Source organism: Bos javanicus, chromosome 5, assembly GCF_032452875.1.
Source record: "Bos javanicus breed banteng chromosome 5, ARS-OSU_banteng_1.0, whole genome shotgun sequence".
Lineage (NCBI taxonomy): Eukaryota > Metazoa > Chordata > Mammalia > Artiodactyla > Bovidae > Bos > Bos javanicus.
Window position 1 is genome coordinate 44,073,259 of NC_083872.1, and position 15,425 is coordinate 44,088,683.

At 40.5% G+C, this 15,425-nt stretch overlaps 1 protein-coding gene across 1 annotated transcript in view; it reads right to left on the reverse strand.

Moving 5' to 3' along the window:
• MYRFL (myelin regulatory factor like) overlaps positions 1-15,425 on the reverse strand; it is a 125,114-nt gene that overhangs the window by 76,022 nt on the left and 33,667 nt on the right. The window contains exons 2-4 of the mRNA XM_061416489.1: positions 14,780-14,870; positions 601-668; positions 249-501 (exon numbers count right to left, since the gene is read on the reverse strand). Of these exons, the coding sequence (XP_061272473.1) occupies positions 249-501; positions 601-668; positions 14,780-14,870 (412 nt within the window). The remainder of the gene's footprint in view (positions 1-248; positions 502-600; positions 669-14,779; positions 14,871-15,425) is intronic.

A 15,425-nucleotide genomic window follows, 5' to 3' on the forward strand; every position in this document is an offset into this window, starting at 1 on the left:
CCTCCCTCTTGAACCTCCCTCTACCTTCCTCCCCATCCCACCCCTCTAGGTTGTTACAGAGTCCCTGTTTGAGCTCCCTGAGTCATACAGCAAATTCTATCTGCTTTACATATGGTAATGTAAGAAATCAACACAATTCTGTAAAGCAATTATCCTTCAATTAAAAAATAAATAAATTTTCAAAAATTAATTTTAAAATAATAAAAAAAAATAAGACAAACAAGTAAACTAAGTATCTAGCCCTTTACCCAGGACTGTGGCACAGAGGCTGCTGATGGTAAGAACAACCAATTCCCCCAGACACAGACTGGTCCAGGGGGCTCATGAGGTGACTGGCGTCTGGGTAGCAGTTGTGAAAGGCTCTGTGGGGAAGGCCAGAGTTGCTCATTTCAGAGGAGCTGTGCGACTGGTGTGCAGGCAGAATCCCAGGCGCATTTGCCGAATGGAGGAGGGCAGCTGGTGTCCCCCGGGCTGCAGGTGTCAGAGTCGGACAGCACGCACCTGGGGGAACATGCAAGTGAGGGAGGCCTCTTTCTCACCATACAGGGCCCAAGAGAAGAGAAGTGCAAGACATGTGAAAGGGAGGTGTGTCACACTCACCTTTGACCTGTGGAGGAGAGCAGGAATCTGATGCAGAATAGGGTGGGGTGTCTGGGAGTTGGCCTTGCCTGAGGATGAGAGACAGGCATTGCTTTTTTGTTGTAACCTATTTCATCATTATATTTTTGTCACAAACTGGTAGTGTGTGCAGCAGCCCCCAGGGAGGGTTCTAGGTGCTCCTGGGGGCCAAAGCCCACCAGACCACACCCAGCGTTGCGTTGACTGGGCTCCAAGTCGAGCAGACCTGGGTTTGAATCCCAGCTCTTCCACTTCCCAACTGTGTATCCATGAACAAGTACTTACGCTCTCCAGGCCTGCATTTCCTCACCTACAAAGTGGGAATAATCATGATGCCTCTTCAGAGCATCATAGTGAAAATTAAATGAGATACTGTGTATAAAGCCCATAAAATACACCCCAAACACAATGAGTACTCAATAAAGTTTAATTAACATTAGCGTTGCTTCTTGACATTCTCAAAGTACTTACACCAGAGAGATGATTGGGCCAAAGCAGTATAAAATATCACTACTAAAGCCCTGGCTTTCCATCTGTGCTCTGGGGAATCCTAAAGGTCTTGGAAGGAGTTCAAGTGTTTTATAAAAGAAAAATTGTAAATACCTGGAGGGGAAAAAATTACAACTTTTTTCTGTTTTATATATTAAGGTGCAAGTAAAATTTTATTTTTTAAAAAATTGACTACCACCACTAAAAAAAAAATGTGAAAATTTCTGTTAAAAAAAAACAACTCTACTTATGTATACACATTGTTGTGTGGCAGAAACCAACACAACATTGTAAAGCAATTATGCTCCAATTTTTTTTTAAAGTTATTATAAGATAATGTCCATTAAAAAGTAAAAAACCACAAACCTATCTTTTATGTTCAAAAAGTTTCTTGCTGCTCTGATTCTAAGTGATGTATAAGCACCACCATCTTCCACCTGACTCCCCTGCTGGAGAGTAAACGATCCTGTTTTTCTTGGTTAAGATTTCAACCTCATGCAATAAAGAGAGAGGTGAAAGTTGTTCAGTCGTGTCTGACAATTTGCTACCCCATGGACTATTACAGTCCATGGAATTCTCCAAGCCAGAATACTGGAGTGGGTAGCTGTTCCCTTCTCCAGGGGAATAAAGAGAGAAGTCTGTCTTTATAAAGATAATTTAGAAAAAATACAGAAAAGCTATATTTTTTCCTCAAGTCGGTGCTTTATAGTTTATTCGTTTTTATTAATAAGGAAAGAGAGAACACACATTATCCTTCCTCCCAAAGCTCCACCCAAATGGAAGTAAAAAGGAATAAAGAAGCACGAACATGAAAGGACATAGCGTCTGTGAGTAGCGACCACGACAGACCATATTTCAGTAACAGTGAGGCAGACAGAAGTAGGTTAGGTGGTAACTGAATTAGCAGAAGGGAAAGGCAAAAACAAGACTGCCTGGGGATGGCAGAGGGCATGTTGGAGCCAACAAGACTTTTTCCAAGTTGAATATAACTCCAGCAAAGCCCAAAACATTGATGTCATCAGCAGCCTCTGAATCCAGGGATAAGGTGGAGCTAAAAGTGAAAAAACTAGGACTCCCCTGGTGGTCCAGTGGTTACAAATCTGAAGGGTCCCCACCCCTAGTCGGGGAGCTAAGATCCCACATGTCACAGGGCAATTAAGCCCATGTGCCACAATTCAAGAGCCCTCATGCCATACTGTGTGCCACAACCAAGACCCTATGCAGTCAAATAAGTATATAAAAATATGAAAAATAAAAGTGAAATAATTGATTGAAAGTTTAAATAAGGAAAACTGGACCCTTAGATCAGTTTCCCCAACCTGTATAGTCTGGCAACTACCTCCATCTTCCCAACAGATATTGGAAAGATTTTTATTCTCCAGAGAAACAGATCCCAGGAAATTGTAGAGCTTTGGGACCAAAAATGGAAGGACTCATTAAAAGTCTAAATGCTGAAAGATGAGACCCTTCTTCAGCTTGGCTTTGCAAGCAACCAAGCTGATTTCCCACAGTAAGAAATTAGAAGATTGCTCCCTAAAAAATGCAATGTCTTCAGGACAGGAGAGGGGGGAATGAAATTTGGAATTGAAAAGAAATAAAGTGGCCAATCCTTGCCTGATCACCCTATAGTGAAACTCATTCTTTAAGAATAGTGGTTTGCAAATAACTTCTTAAACAGGAGAAAGCAATAAAAGACCAGACATTTTTCAGAGAACCTTAACCATTAAAGACAGAACAGACAACTAGATTCAAAAGGAATGCAAAAGAATCACAAAGAGTTCTTCTACATCTGATAAGACTGGTTAGCTCCGACCAGACTTGACCCTCCCAAAAATAAAAATATCAACTCTGGAAAATTATATATATATATATAGTTGTTGTTTTTCAGTTGCTTAGTTGTGTCTGACTCTTTGCGACCCCATGGCTGCAACACGCCAGGCTTTCCTGTTCTTCATCATCTCCTGGAGCTTGCTCAAACTCATGTCTATTGAGTAGATGATGCCATCCAACCATCTTATCCTCTGTTGTCCCCTTTTCCTCCTGCCCTTAATCTTTCCCAGCATCAGGGTCTTTTCCAAGGAGTCATCTCTTCGCATCAGGTGGCCAAAGTATTGGAGCTTCAGCTTCAGAATCATTCCTTCCCGTGAGTATTAAGGGTTGATTTCCTTTAGGATTGACTGGTTTGATCTACTTGCAATCCAAAGGACTCTCAAGAGTCCTCTCCAGCATCACAATTTGAAAGCATCAATTATTCAGCACTCAGCCTTCTTTATCATCTTTTTTATGGTCCAACTCACACATCTGTACATGACTACTAGAAAAACCATAGCTTTGACTCTGGAGCCTGGTGGGCTACAGTCCAGAGGATCACAGAGAGTCAGACACAGCTGAGCAACTAAGCACACACTCGTGATATACCTGAAAATACTGAAAAGTAGACAAAAGGAAGAAGATTTTGGAGGAGTTCTGAAACTTAGAAGAAAGTAATGGCATAGGGTGAGCTGTCTATTTACAGCTTTTAGCCTTAGGGCCAGTTGAACAGCTAAAACTCCGTGTGTTAGTTGCCAGGTTTCTCTGTCCATGGCATTTTCCTGGGAAGAATCCTGGAGTGGGTTGCCATTTCCTTCTCCAGGGGATCTACCTGACCCAGGGATCAAACCCTAGTCTGCCACAATGCAGGCAGATTCTTTACTGTCAGAGCCTCCAAAATTCCAATAGAAACCCACAGTCTTTCAGGACTGAAGAATCAGAGAACAGAGTTGGGGGCAAACATAGCTGCTGAAAGTGAAAGGGAAATCTTGGGAAAGAGGGATACAGAGAGGGGAAACCCTAAATTCTTTGTAAAATCCCTGGCCAAATGTGTGGCTAAATCATGAGCCATCAATATGTCTTACAGAGGAATAAAAGTAGAAGAGATTTTTTAAAAGACAAATAATAAAGTGGCTCCTGTTCAATAACAAAGAATTAAATGCAATATCAATAATTGCATTAAAGGTTAATGGATTATATACTCCCATTAAAGGGAAGATATTGGAAGAATGGATTTTTAAAACACAAGGCCCAACTATATGTTGCCTGCAAGAAACACTTTAAAGACTCTGATAAGTTGAAAGTTAATGGAGAAAGAATATGTATATGGGAAGGCAGAAGTGATTTCATGAATAACAGCTAAAATAGATTTAAAAATAAAGAGACTCATTCAATAATAATAGGATAAATGGCAAAGTGTGGTCTCCTGAGGATTGATAGCCATGCAAATTAAAAGGAGTGCAAAATAGATGTTCTCTTGAGCTGGTTGAAGTTAGCACATCCAGGACATCTGCCTGCTGCCTCCAAAGCAGCCAGGATTCCTTTCAGGTTGCAGCCAGGCTGGATTAAGCATTTACTGAGTGCCTAGTATGTGCTCATGACTCTACTAGACACTAGGCAGGACTTACAGTGCTAAGATGTGGGCTTCCTGGGACTTCCTGGCGGTCCAGTGGTTAAGACTTGAGCTTCCACATCAGTGGGCATGGGTTTGATCCCTGGTGAGGGAAATAAGATTCCTCATGCCCTGCGGTAAAGCCCAAAAAAAGAAAAAACATGGGCTTCCCATGAACACCCAGCTGGGACTATTCACAATTCTACAATCCAGTCCTCGGTTTTCTCCAGTGACTCCGCCCAATACCTTCACATACCAATTTCACCTTCTCTAAAGCTCTATTGCACAGTGACATCACCTCAGCAGAGTGCCCTGTACAGAGTTATTACTTAATAAATATGAATTACTGCTTTTTACCTGACATATGGCCATAAACATGTGTGTATTTATAAATTCATATATCAAGAGAGTTTTCCTGACCACCAGTCTAACCCGGTAGTCTTCCCCCACCCCTTGCATTCCACTCTCCTACCCTACACTTCCTTTTCTTCATCTTACTGAACCACTTTATACAGTACGTCACTGTCTTTCTCTTCCCACTGGAGTCCGTAATGACCTTGGAGCACTAAGAGTGAATGCTGATGGCAAAGGAAGAGCTCTCCCCAGGAGCAGACAATAAGGAAATGCATTGTCTTCTGAGAATTTAAAAAAGCAATACTTAAACCCACAGAAAGTCAATCTGCTATTTGTCATTACAACCACACACCACTAAATCAAAGAGAAATGCCTGGGTGCCCTGCAGGGCAGACTGCTTTACCGCATTGCCCTCAGTAAACTGTCAGCAGGAACTTCATTGTTTTGTTTACTGTTGTACCCCATCATGCAATTACAAAGATTGCTGTTACTGAAAGTATTTTCTCCACATTTTCATGTATATGATTCATGTCCTCCCACACAGACATTCACTTACGAGCATGTCTTAATACTCTGTGTGTGTGTGTGTGTGTGTGTGTGTGTGTGTGTCTCCTGCATTGTGCCCACTGTCGTGTCCGACTCTTTGCGACCCCATGGACTGTAGCCTGCCAGGCTCCTCCATCCATTGGATTTTCCAGGCAAGAATACTGGAATGGGTTGCCATTTCCTTCTCCAGAGGATCTTTCTGACCCAGGGATTGAACCAGGGTCTCCTGTGTTACAGGCAGATTCCTTAACGTCTGAGCCACCAGGGAAGTCCATGTCTTAATACTATGTGTGTGTGCGTGTACATGTGTGTCTCCTGCATAGTGCCCACTGGCAAGCATGTAGTAGGCACTTAATAAATAAATATTTGATCAGGCTTGGTACCCACCACCTGGAAGCTGGGATGGGAAAGGGCCTTGGCAGAAATGTCATCATAAGATAAAGTTGCCCAAGAAAATCATTTTATGACAGGGCAGTGGAAGCAAGAAAAGCAAGGTGCAAAGCAACTATCCTACAATTAAAAAAAAAAAGAAGACGACGAGCAAGCTGCCACCCCTCTTATTCAGCCCTATCTTGGCAAACTGCAAACACCCTGACCCTCTCACCACTCTCTCCTGCTGCTTGAGAAATAGACAACCTTTAGAGAGGACCTTGGAGAAGGCAATGGCACCCCACTCCAGTACTCTTGCTGGGAAAATCCCATGGATGGAGGAGCCTGGTAGGCTACAGTCCGTGGGGTCGCAAGAAGTCGGACATGACTGAGCGACTTCACTTTCACTTTTCACTTTCATGCACTGGAGAAGGAAATGGCAACCCACTCCAATGTTCTTGCCTGGAGAATCCCAGTGACGGTGGAGCCTGGTGGGCTGCCGTCTATGGGGTCGCACAAAGTTGGACATGACTGAAGCAACTTAGCAGCAGCAGCAGCAGCAGAGAGAACCTACCCTGGTCCAGTCACTGAGCTAACCCTTTGCATGTGTTGCCTCATCTAATGTCTGCTATGACTATTTTTGCCCCTAACCCCCAGACAATGAAACTAAGACTTGATGAGATTAAGTAATTCACCCGAGATTATTCATATGGCAACCAGTCAAATTGGAGTCAAAAGATCTAGCATCAGAGTTTATGCTCTAAGAGCAAGGTGTTGGGCTTCTCTGGTGGCTCAGTGGTAAAGAATCTGCCTGCCAATGAAAGAGACATGGGTTTGATCCCTAATCTGGGAACATCCCACATAACGCAAAGCAACTAAGTCCATGCACACAACCACTGATCCTGAGTTCTAGAGCCCTGGAGCTGCAACTTCTGAAGCCTGTGTGCCTGGAGCCTGTGCTCTGCAACAAGAGAAGCCCATGCACGCAACTAGAGCGCAGCAACAAAGACCCAGCACGGCCAAAAATAAATATCTAATTTTTTAAAAAAAGAATATGGTGTTTTTCGATACAGATATTTAAATATCTTAAACTCTTTACCGTAGGTTATTTCATTTTTTACAAATATCTTCAGAATTGATAAGTCACTGGTAATACTTTAGCTCAGGATTCTGTTTAGCTTTTCTCCTACTGCATCCGTTTGAACCCAGAAATCAAACTGGTCGATGAACCCAGCCTTTAAAACGCTCATCTCACAGAATTACACAGACTATCTCACTCTCTTTCGCAACATCACAGTGAAGAGTTTATCAGCCCCACTATACCAGTGGCAGAACTAAAACATGCAGCTGGTCATTGACTCCTAACTCGTTTTGCCATCCAACTCCAATAAGCCAAGTCCAAAGTGAAACCTGGGCTTCCCTGGTGGCTCAGCAGTAAAGAATCTGCCTGCAATGCAGGAGACATGGGTTCAATCCCTGGGTTGGGAAGATCCCCTGGAGGAGGAAATGGCAACCCACTCCTGTATTCTTGCCTGGAGAATCCCATGAACAGAGGAGCCTGGTGGGCTATAGTCTATGGGATCGCAGAGTTGGACACAACTTAGTGGGTAAACAACAACAAAGTGAAACCCAGAATACCAGATGCTTAAACTCAACCATTAGAATGAAATGACATGAAACCTGGCGTTGCTTCTTCATGGGCCCAATATGTCTGTAAGTTCCTCTCCTATGGAGTCACCCGTGGAAATCTGTGATTGGGTGTCACCTCAATGCCCCCATTTAGTTCCCTCTTACCCTTCAGCAGCATCTCGAGGCCAGCCTAAAGCTTGGTGTGCCATCTACCTCCTTGAACACACTCAAACCAGAACACACTCAAGACCATTACTTGGTTTGGGTCTTGAGATGTGGTGGGGAAGGACATATATGCATGTGACCTTAAGTAGGTCCTCTCAAACTGTAATGTGTATGTGAATTCCACAGGGATCCTGGTAAAAAAGCAGATTTAGACTCAGCATTTGGGGTCAGGGCTTGAGGTATGACATTCTTAGCTCTCAGGCAATGCTGATGCTATGGCAACCTCACCCACACTTTGTGTAAAGGAAGGAAGCAGGTAAACCTCTGGGCATTTTTGAAGAAAACAAAGCCTGTCTTGAAGAGCCACTGGTCACTTTTCCAGAGTCTTCCTTCCTCTACACACACACACACACACACACACACACACACTCACACACACACCACACACATACACACAAACACGCTTCTTGTCCTATTTCACTGTAACCTCCAGGAGTTTATGCTGCCCCCTAAGTCTCTAGCCTCCTGCTCTGTAAGCAGTACTCCATACCTGGACATTTCCCAGGGTGTTCAACCACCACAGCTCACCTTTGTTTTTAGTGGGTAACTGGCAGGCTAACGTAGCGAATCAGAGGACTTCAGCCTGCTCCTGCTCCTCCTGGGCAGAGAGCTGCCCTGGATTCTCCACACAAGGAAACACAGGGGTGAGGGCAATTGTTAGACGGTCTCATCCTAACAATCCCCAGCTCAACATACCAATTAGAGTCACACAGAAAGATGAGATTGTCCTGAGCATCACATCCCAATGTTTATACATGGGCCCATGCCTCCCAAAAGGGACTCCCAGCCATGTAAGTTTGAGAACACTGCATACCATTTCCCTTTTGCAGCTGCATATTAGCACAACAAAGGCTCTGAGAAGTCCTGCAGTAAAGAAATTTATCTAATTTTAAGTCAGTGAGTCACAAGCTTATTTATTATTGATTACAGAATTTTAATTTTTTCCCCACAGCATCTTATGGGACTACTTTTCCATAGAGCTTTTAGGGACAGCTGTTTCACATAGCCAAAATTTCATTTTTTTAATGTATTTGAGATTTGAAAATATACCTATGAGATTCAAATTTGCTTTCAGAAATTGTGTAGCTTAATAGTCTCTTAAGTTGCTTAAAAGTTGTCATTCATAATTTTTAAAGTCACAATTCAAGGGCAATATGGTGGCACAGACAATAAAGCATCTGCCTATAATGCAGGAGACCTGGGTTCAATTCTTGGGTTGGGAATATCCCCTTGAGAAGGGAGTGGCTACCCACTCCAGTATTCTTGCTTGGAGAATTCCATGGACAGAGGACCCTGGCAGGCCACAGTCCAGGGGGTTGCAAAGAGTTGGACACGGCTGAGTAGCTAACACTTTCACATAGTAGAGGGGAAGTAACACAGTGTTTGTAGTAAATTCATGCTTGAATCCCAGCTCTACTACTTATTAGCTGTGAACCCAGGAAAGAAAACCTACATCCCAGGGCTTCTGTAAGGAATACAACTAACCTGCGAAAAGAGAGCCTGGAATTTAGAAACACTCAACACTTGGGGTATTTGAATATATTATGCAGATGTATAATGATCATTGGACCAGCTCAGCAACTCCATGAGTACAGACTGGGGCTGTTTCCACTTGTTCTTTCTTGGATTTTTATTGCAGCTCCACTTAACTGCATGTACCTGAGCAAAGGTAGGTTATCTGATCATAGGACTTCTCTTTAACGTGCAAGAACTCTGACAATCTTTGCAAACAATGGTTCAGGATCCGAGTCACAGCTTTTAGCACACAATTTTAGACATACTTCATGTGTTTCCCTGAGAGTCACGGAGTCTAAAAACATCTCCGAAAATATCAATTAATCCAAAAGATACATGTAGAAGAAAAGGCAGGTATTCTAGAGCCAGGCACATTTTAATTCCAGCTTTGTCTCTGATTAACCGATGAAGACTTACTTTGCACCTCTCAGCCTCTTCATGTGTAAAATATGGACAATACTGTGCCTATTTTGAAGAGTTAATATAAGAATGAAATGTGTAAAATCAAATATGTAATTAAATAAGTGAATATATTACAAAGAATAACACCTAATAATTGGTGTATGTTCAACAATATAAACTCCCTCCTCTACTTCACTTACAAACTCTCAAAGGTAGAAAGTAAATCTGATTGAGCAAACTATCTCTGAATCTCAATAGCAATCATCCATAGCGAGATATCTGCTCTTGCTTGAAGGACCATTATTATCAGGGAGACTAAGATCAAACGACAGATTTCTGAACACCCAGGTAGAAAGACAGCTCTTTGAATAAGACTTAAGCTACAGCTTAAGTTACACAAACAGCTAAAGTTCTTTCTGCTAGTTATAAAATTGATCCAGATGATTAAACAGATTCTGATGGGATAAGCTTTACCTTATCTTAGGAAGAAATCACGTGGGGGTAAGAAACTAGATAACTTCTGACGGACTGTTTATAGGCAGAGGTAGTTAGGGTAAACCCGCTTGCCCATCCTTCTCACAGGAATAATGGCAGCTACCTGGATGGACTGAGAGGAATATGAAAGCAGGCACAGGGGAATTTGTGTCTGGTGCCAGCCCATGCAGCCATCTGGAGCAAACAGCCAGCTCAGAGTGTGGGTTCAGATATGTGGCAACCCATCAGTTGTGTGTGTGTGTGTGTGTGTGCACGCGCGTGTGCTTAATTAGCCTGCAAAATGTTGAGCTTCCATTCTTCCCCACAGTCATGAATGTTTTTTTGTTGGCAAAGAGCAACAAGAGCCAGGTACCAAAATACCTGCAAATAGCTTTCCCTGTTACTATTGAGATTCATGTCTTGTTTCACTCTCTGTCCTTCACAGGGGAGAGATGGAAGGGCATTTATAGGAACGTCGATGTGGGCTCAACAACAGGAGGGAATGACAGAGGAGGGTCAGTGAACTTAAAGACAGATTAATAGAAATTATCCAATATAAACAACAGAGAGGAAAAAAATGAACTGAGCCTCAGGGACCTGTGTATAACATCAAAAGTCTAACATATGCATCATTGGAGTCCTAGACAGAGGAAAGAAAGACATTGATACAGAAACATAAATGTGAAGAAATAATGACTAAAACCTTCCTAGATGTAGTGAAAAATAGAAATTTACAGTTTAGAAAGCAGAGCCAAACAGTATAATCTCAAAGAAAACCTTCCCATATCCAGACACATTATAATAAAGTTGCTGAAAATGTTATCTTGCAGGTAAAGAAAAATGATATATATACAAAGGAAGCAATGATTCAAATAACTTCTTATTCCTCATCAGAAACCATAGAGATCAGAAGACAGTACTAGGGAAAAAAGAACCGAGAACTCTAAATCCACAATCATTCTTGAGGACTTTGGCATTTCTCTTACAGTAACAGATAAAAGTAGAGAAAAATCAGGAAGGCTATGGAAGACTTGGACAACGATGTTAACCAGCTTGAATACTTGACCCAACAACAGTGAATGGACAAAGTGCACGGGGAACATTCACAAGACAGATCACGTCCTGGATCATAAGGCAAATCTTAACAAATTTAAAATAATTAGAATTATAGGGTGTGTTCTCTGTCCATAAGGGAATTAAACAATGAATCAGTGACAGGAAAATTCCAAAATATTTAGAAATTAAATAAACCAATTCCAGCAACTCATGAGTTAAAGAGGATGTCTCAAGCAAAAATAGGAAATATTTTGAGCTGAAAGAAAATCAAAGAATAGCATATCAAAAACTGAGGAAGGCAGCTAAAGCATTGAATGATTAAATTAGAAAACAAAGAATGGCCTCCAGTCAAGAACTAAGCTTCCAACTTGAGAAACTAAACAACGAGGAGCAGACTAAGCCCAAAACAAGCAGAAGAAAATAATAAGGATAGAAATTAGTGAAACTGAAAACAAACACAATGGAGGAATTCTTTAACTAATTAATGGCTTCATTAAGATTGTAGGACCCAAGCCCACTCTATAAAAAACAAAAATAGTTCTATATGATGGCAATGAATAACTGGAACCTAAAATTTGAAAAAAGAATTTAGAATCATTATTATTTACAATAACTGAAAGAAAAAACATGAAACACTTGGGTGTAGATCTAAACAAAACATACAAGATTTGTATGCTAAAACTATAAACACTGATGAAAGAAAGCAACAAAAGCCTAAATAAATGGAGAGGTATAATATGTTCATAGGGCTTCCTTGGAGGCTCGGCAGTAAAGAATTTGCCTGCCAAGGCAGGAGATGCAGGTTCAGTCCCTGGGTTGGGAAGATCCTTTGGAGAAGGAAATGGCAACCCACTCCAGTATTCTTATCTGGCAAATCCCATGGACAGAAGAACCCAGGTGGGCTACAATCCATGGGGTCTCAAAAGAGTCAGACTCGACTTAGTGACTAACCAACAATTATGTTCATGGCTTGGAAGACTCAATTTTCTTAAGATGTCATACATGCATGCTCAGTTGCTAAGTCATGTCTCTTTTGAGACCCCATGGACTGTAGCCCACCTGGGTTCTTCTGTCCATGGGATTTGCCAGACAAGAATACTGGAGTGGGTTCTCATTCCCCTCTCCAGGGGATATTTCTGACCCAGGGATCGAACCTGCCTCTCCTGCATTGGCAGGCAGGTTCTTTACCACTGTACCACCTGGGAAGCCCTTAAAATGTTGATTTTCCCCAGATGGATCTCTAGACTTAATACAATTCTAGTCTACATCTCAGAGAAGGCAATGGCACCCCACTCCAGTACTCTTGCCTAGAAAATCCCATGGATGGAGGAGCCTGGTAGGCTGCTGTCCATGAGGTCGCTAAGAGTCGGACACGACTGAGCAACTTCACTTTCACTTTTCACTTTCATGCATTAGAGAAGGAAATGGCAACCCACCCCAGTGTTCTTGCCTGGAGAATCCCAGGGATGGGGGAGCCTGGTAGGAGCCTGTCTATAGGGTCGCACAGAGTCAGACACGACTGAAGCAACTTAGCAGCAGCAGCAGCAGTCTATATCTCAATAAGATTGTATAGATATAAACAAGCTGATTTTAATATTTATGTGAGCTCAAAGGAACTAGAATTATCAAAGCATTTTTGAAAAAGAAGACAAATTTGGAGAACTTACACTATATGGTTTTAAGACTTATGATTACAGTAATCAAGATAATGTGGTACTTGCAAAATAATAGATACACAGATCAATGGATCAGAACAAAGAGTCTAGATATAGATCCACACAAACATGGTCAACTAATTTTTTTACAACAGCATAAAGAAAATTCAGTAGAAAAAATTACCCAACAAGGAATTCATAAAGCAACTAGACATCTATACACAAAGAAATTAATCTCAACTTGTATCTCAAAACTCATACGAAAATTAATTCAACATGGATCACAGACCTAAATATAAAACTAAAACTTTTAGAAAAAAACAGAAGAAAATCTTTGACAACTTGTTAGGCAATATCTATATTTCTTACATATAAAACACAAAACACAAAAGAAAAATTTGGTCTATTGGACATCATCAAAATTTAAAACTTCTGCTCTGGGAAATTCATTGTGAAGAGGATGAAAACACAGGTTACAGGCATGGAGAAAGTATTCATAATCTCATATCCAACACAGCTCTAATATCCAGAATATTTAAAGAATTCTCTAAACTACAAAATATGAAAAATTTAGTTTTTTAAATGGGCAAAATATTTGAACAAACACTTGAACAAAGAAAATATATGAAAGGTAAACAATCACATGAAATAAGGCTCAACATCAGTTGCTGATAGGAAAATGCCAATTAAAACAAACCGGGATACCATGCTAAACCTATTAGAATGGCTATAATAATGTTTTTTAAAAACCAATAATTCCAAGAACTGGTGATGAAGAGAAAAATTTGGCTATCTCATATATTGCTAGTGGTAATGCAACTTTATAAAGTTAAGCTTGCACTTATAACATGGTCCAGCAGACTTTATCCAAAGTGTTACCCTAGAGAAATTAAAACTCTTGATCACACAAATACCTATGCATGAATATTTATAAGAGCTATTCATAACTGTCAAAACTGGAAATAATCAAAATATCCTTGAATGAGTAACTGGACAAATAAACTGTTACAACAGAGCTTATCTCAGCAATAAAAAAGAATGAACAACAATAGCAAAAAGAATGAACAACAATAGCAAAAAGAATGAAAAAAAAAAGACATTATGCCTAGTGAAAGAAGTCAGACTCATAGTATTATATACCACAGGGCCTCACTTATATGACATCCTGGAAAAAGCAAAGCTACGGGGATAGAAAAAGAAAGATCAGTGTTCACCAGGGGTTAAGGGAGTATGATGGGTATGCGCACAAAGTGGAAATGTAGGGGAAATGTATTGGGTGATAGAATGGTTGTGTGTGGTAACCATGGCAATAGTTACACAACTCTGTGAATTTCTCAAAACTCACAAAACCATACACGAGACAACAATTGAATTTTATTGCTTATAAGTTGTTTTAAAAGAAAATGGGTATGGCTATATAAATATTAGAAAATAAGAGCAGAAATCAATGACATAGAAAACAGAAAAACAATTAAGAATATAATTTTAACCAAAAGCCGGTTCTTTAAAAGCTTAAGAAAACTGATAAACCTCTTAATAAATTATCAAGAAAAAAAGACATGAATATCAATGACATGATATCAATGACAACACTTGTTGTTCACTATAGATTCTACAGACATTAAAAGTATAATAAGGAAATGTGATGAACAATTTTATGCCAGTAAATTCAATAGGTGATAAGTGAAATTTACAAAGCCATTGAAAGACATAAACTGCTTAAGCTGATAATTAATAATTGATAACTTGAATAGCCCCATGTCTATTAAAGATACAGAATTGGAAGGGAGGACCTTCCTATTAAAAGAAAAAAAAAAAAAAGGCAAAACAAACCAAAAACCTCCAGACTTAGTTAGCTTCACTGATGAAATTTGCAGAAGGTTTATATTAATAGAAGAAATAAGACCAACTCTACTTAGTATCAAGCTCTTCTGGAAAACAGAAAAGGAAGAAGCACTTCCCAGTTCATTTAATTATTTCATAATTTTTTAAACACCAAATGGAGAGCAGTGCTCTTATTACTTACAAGGCTCCCAAATCGAAATCATTGCCCAGGAACTCCTCCAGTAGACTTGTGTCCAGGGTGGGGTTCCCCAGAGTACCATTGGCACCTTGAGCTGCAAAGGCAAATTGAAAAATCTAGAGATTCATGAAGATTTCAGAATGGTTGATCACTAAAATTTCAAAGCAACTAAATGGCATAATGAATTTATTGAGAATGCAGTCTTCCTTCCATGCAAATATCTCCTTCAGAAATCTTTCTAGATGTTACCCTCTTCCAGTAGCCTTCCTTGACCACCCAAGGTTGCTTAGGTGCCCGTTTCTATGCGCTTTCATTAACACCATGTATTTTGCCTTATGTACTATTTTAATCACTTGCTTTTGTGTTTGTTGCTATATCTAAATTCTCTGACTTCAGGGACTGTGTCTTTCTTATTGTATCTACAAGTATCTATGGTATTAAAAAAAGAAAAGATTTATTGGCTGGCTGGCTAGCTGGATGGATGGGCGGATGGAGGACTAGAGTGATAGTCTCAATATTTCTGTCAGGTTCTTTACCAGATCCTTCACCCAGGTCCTTCATGATTTGAGTGAGGCTGGTTGTTCCTCTTTTATTCTAATCACATTACAAAGTCTTATATGCATGCAGTAAACCCTTTTGAATTGATTTG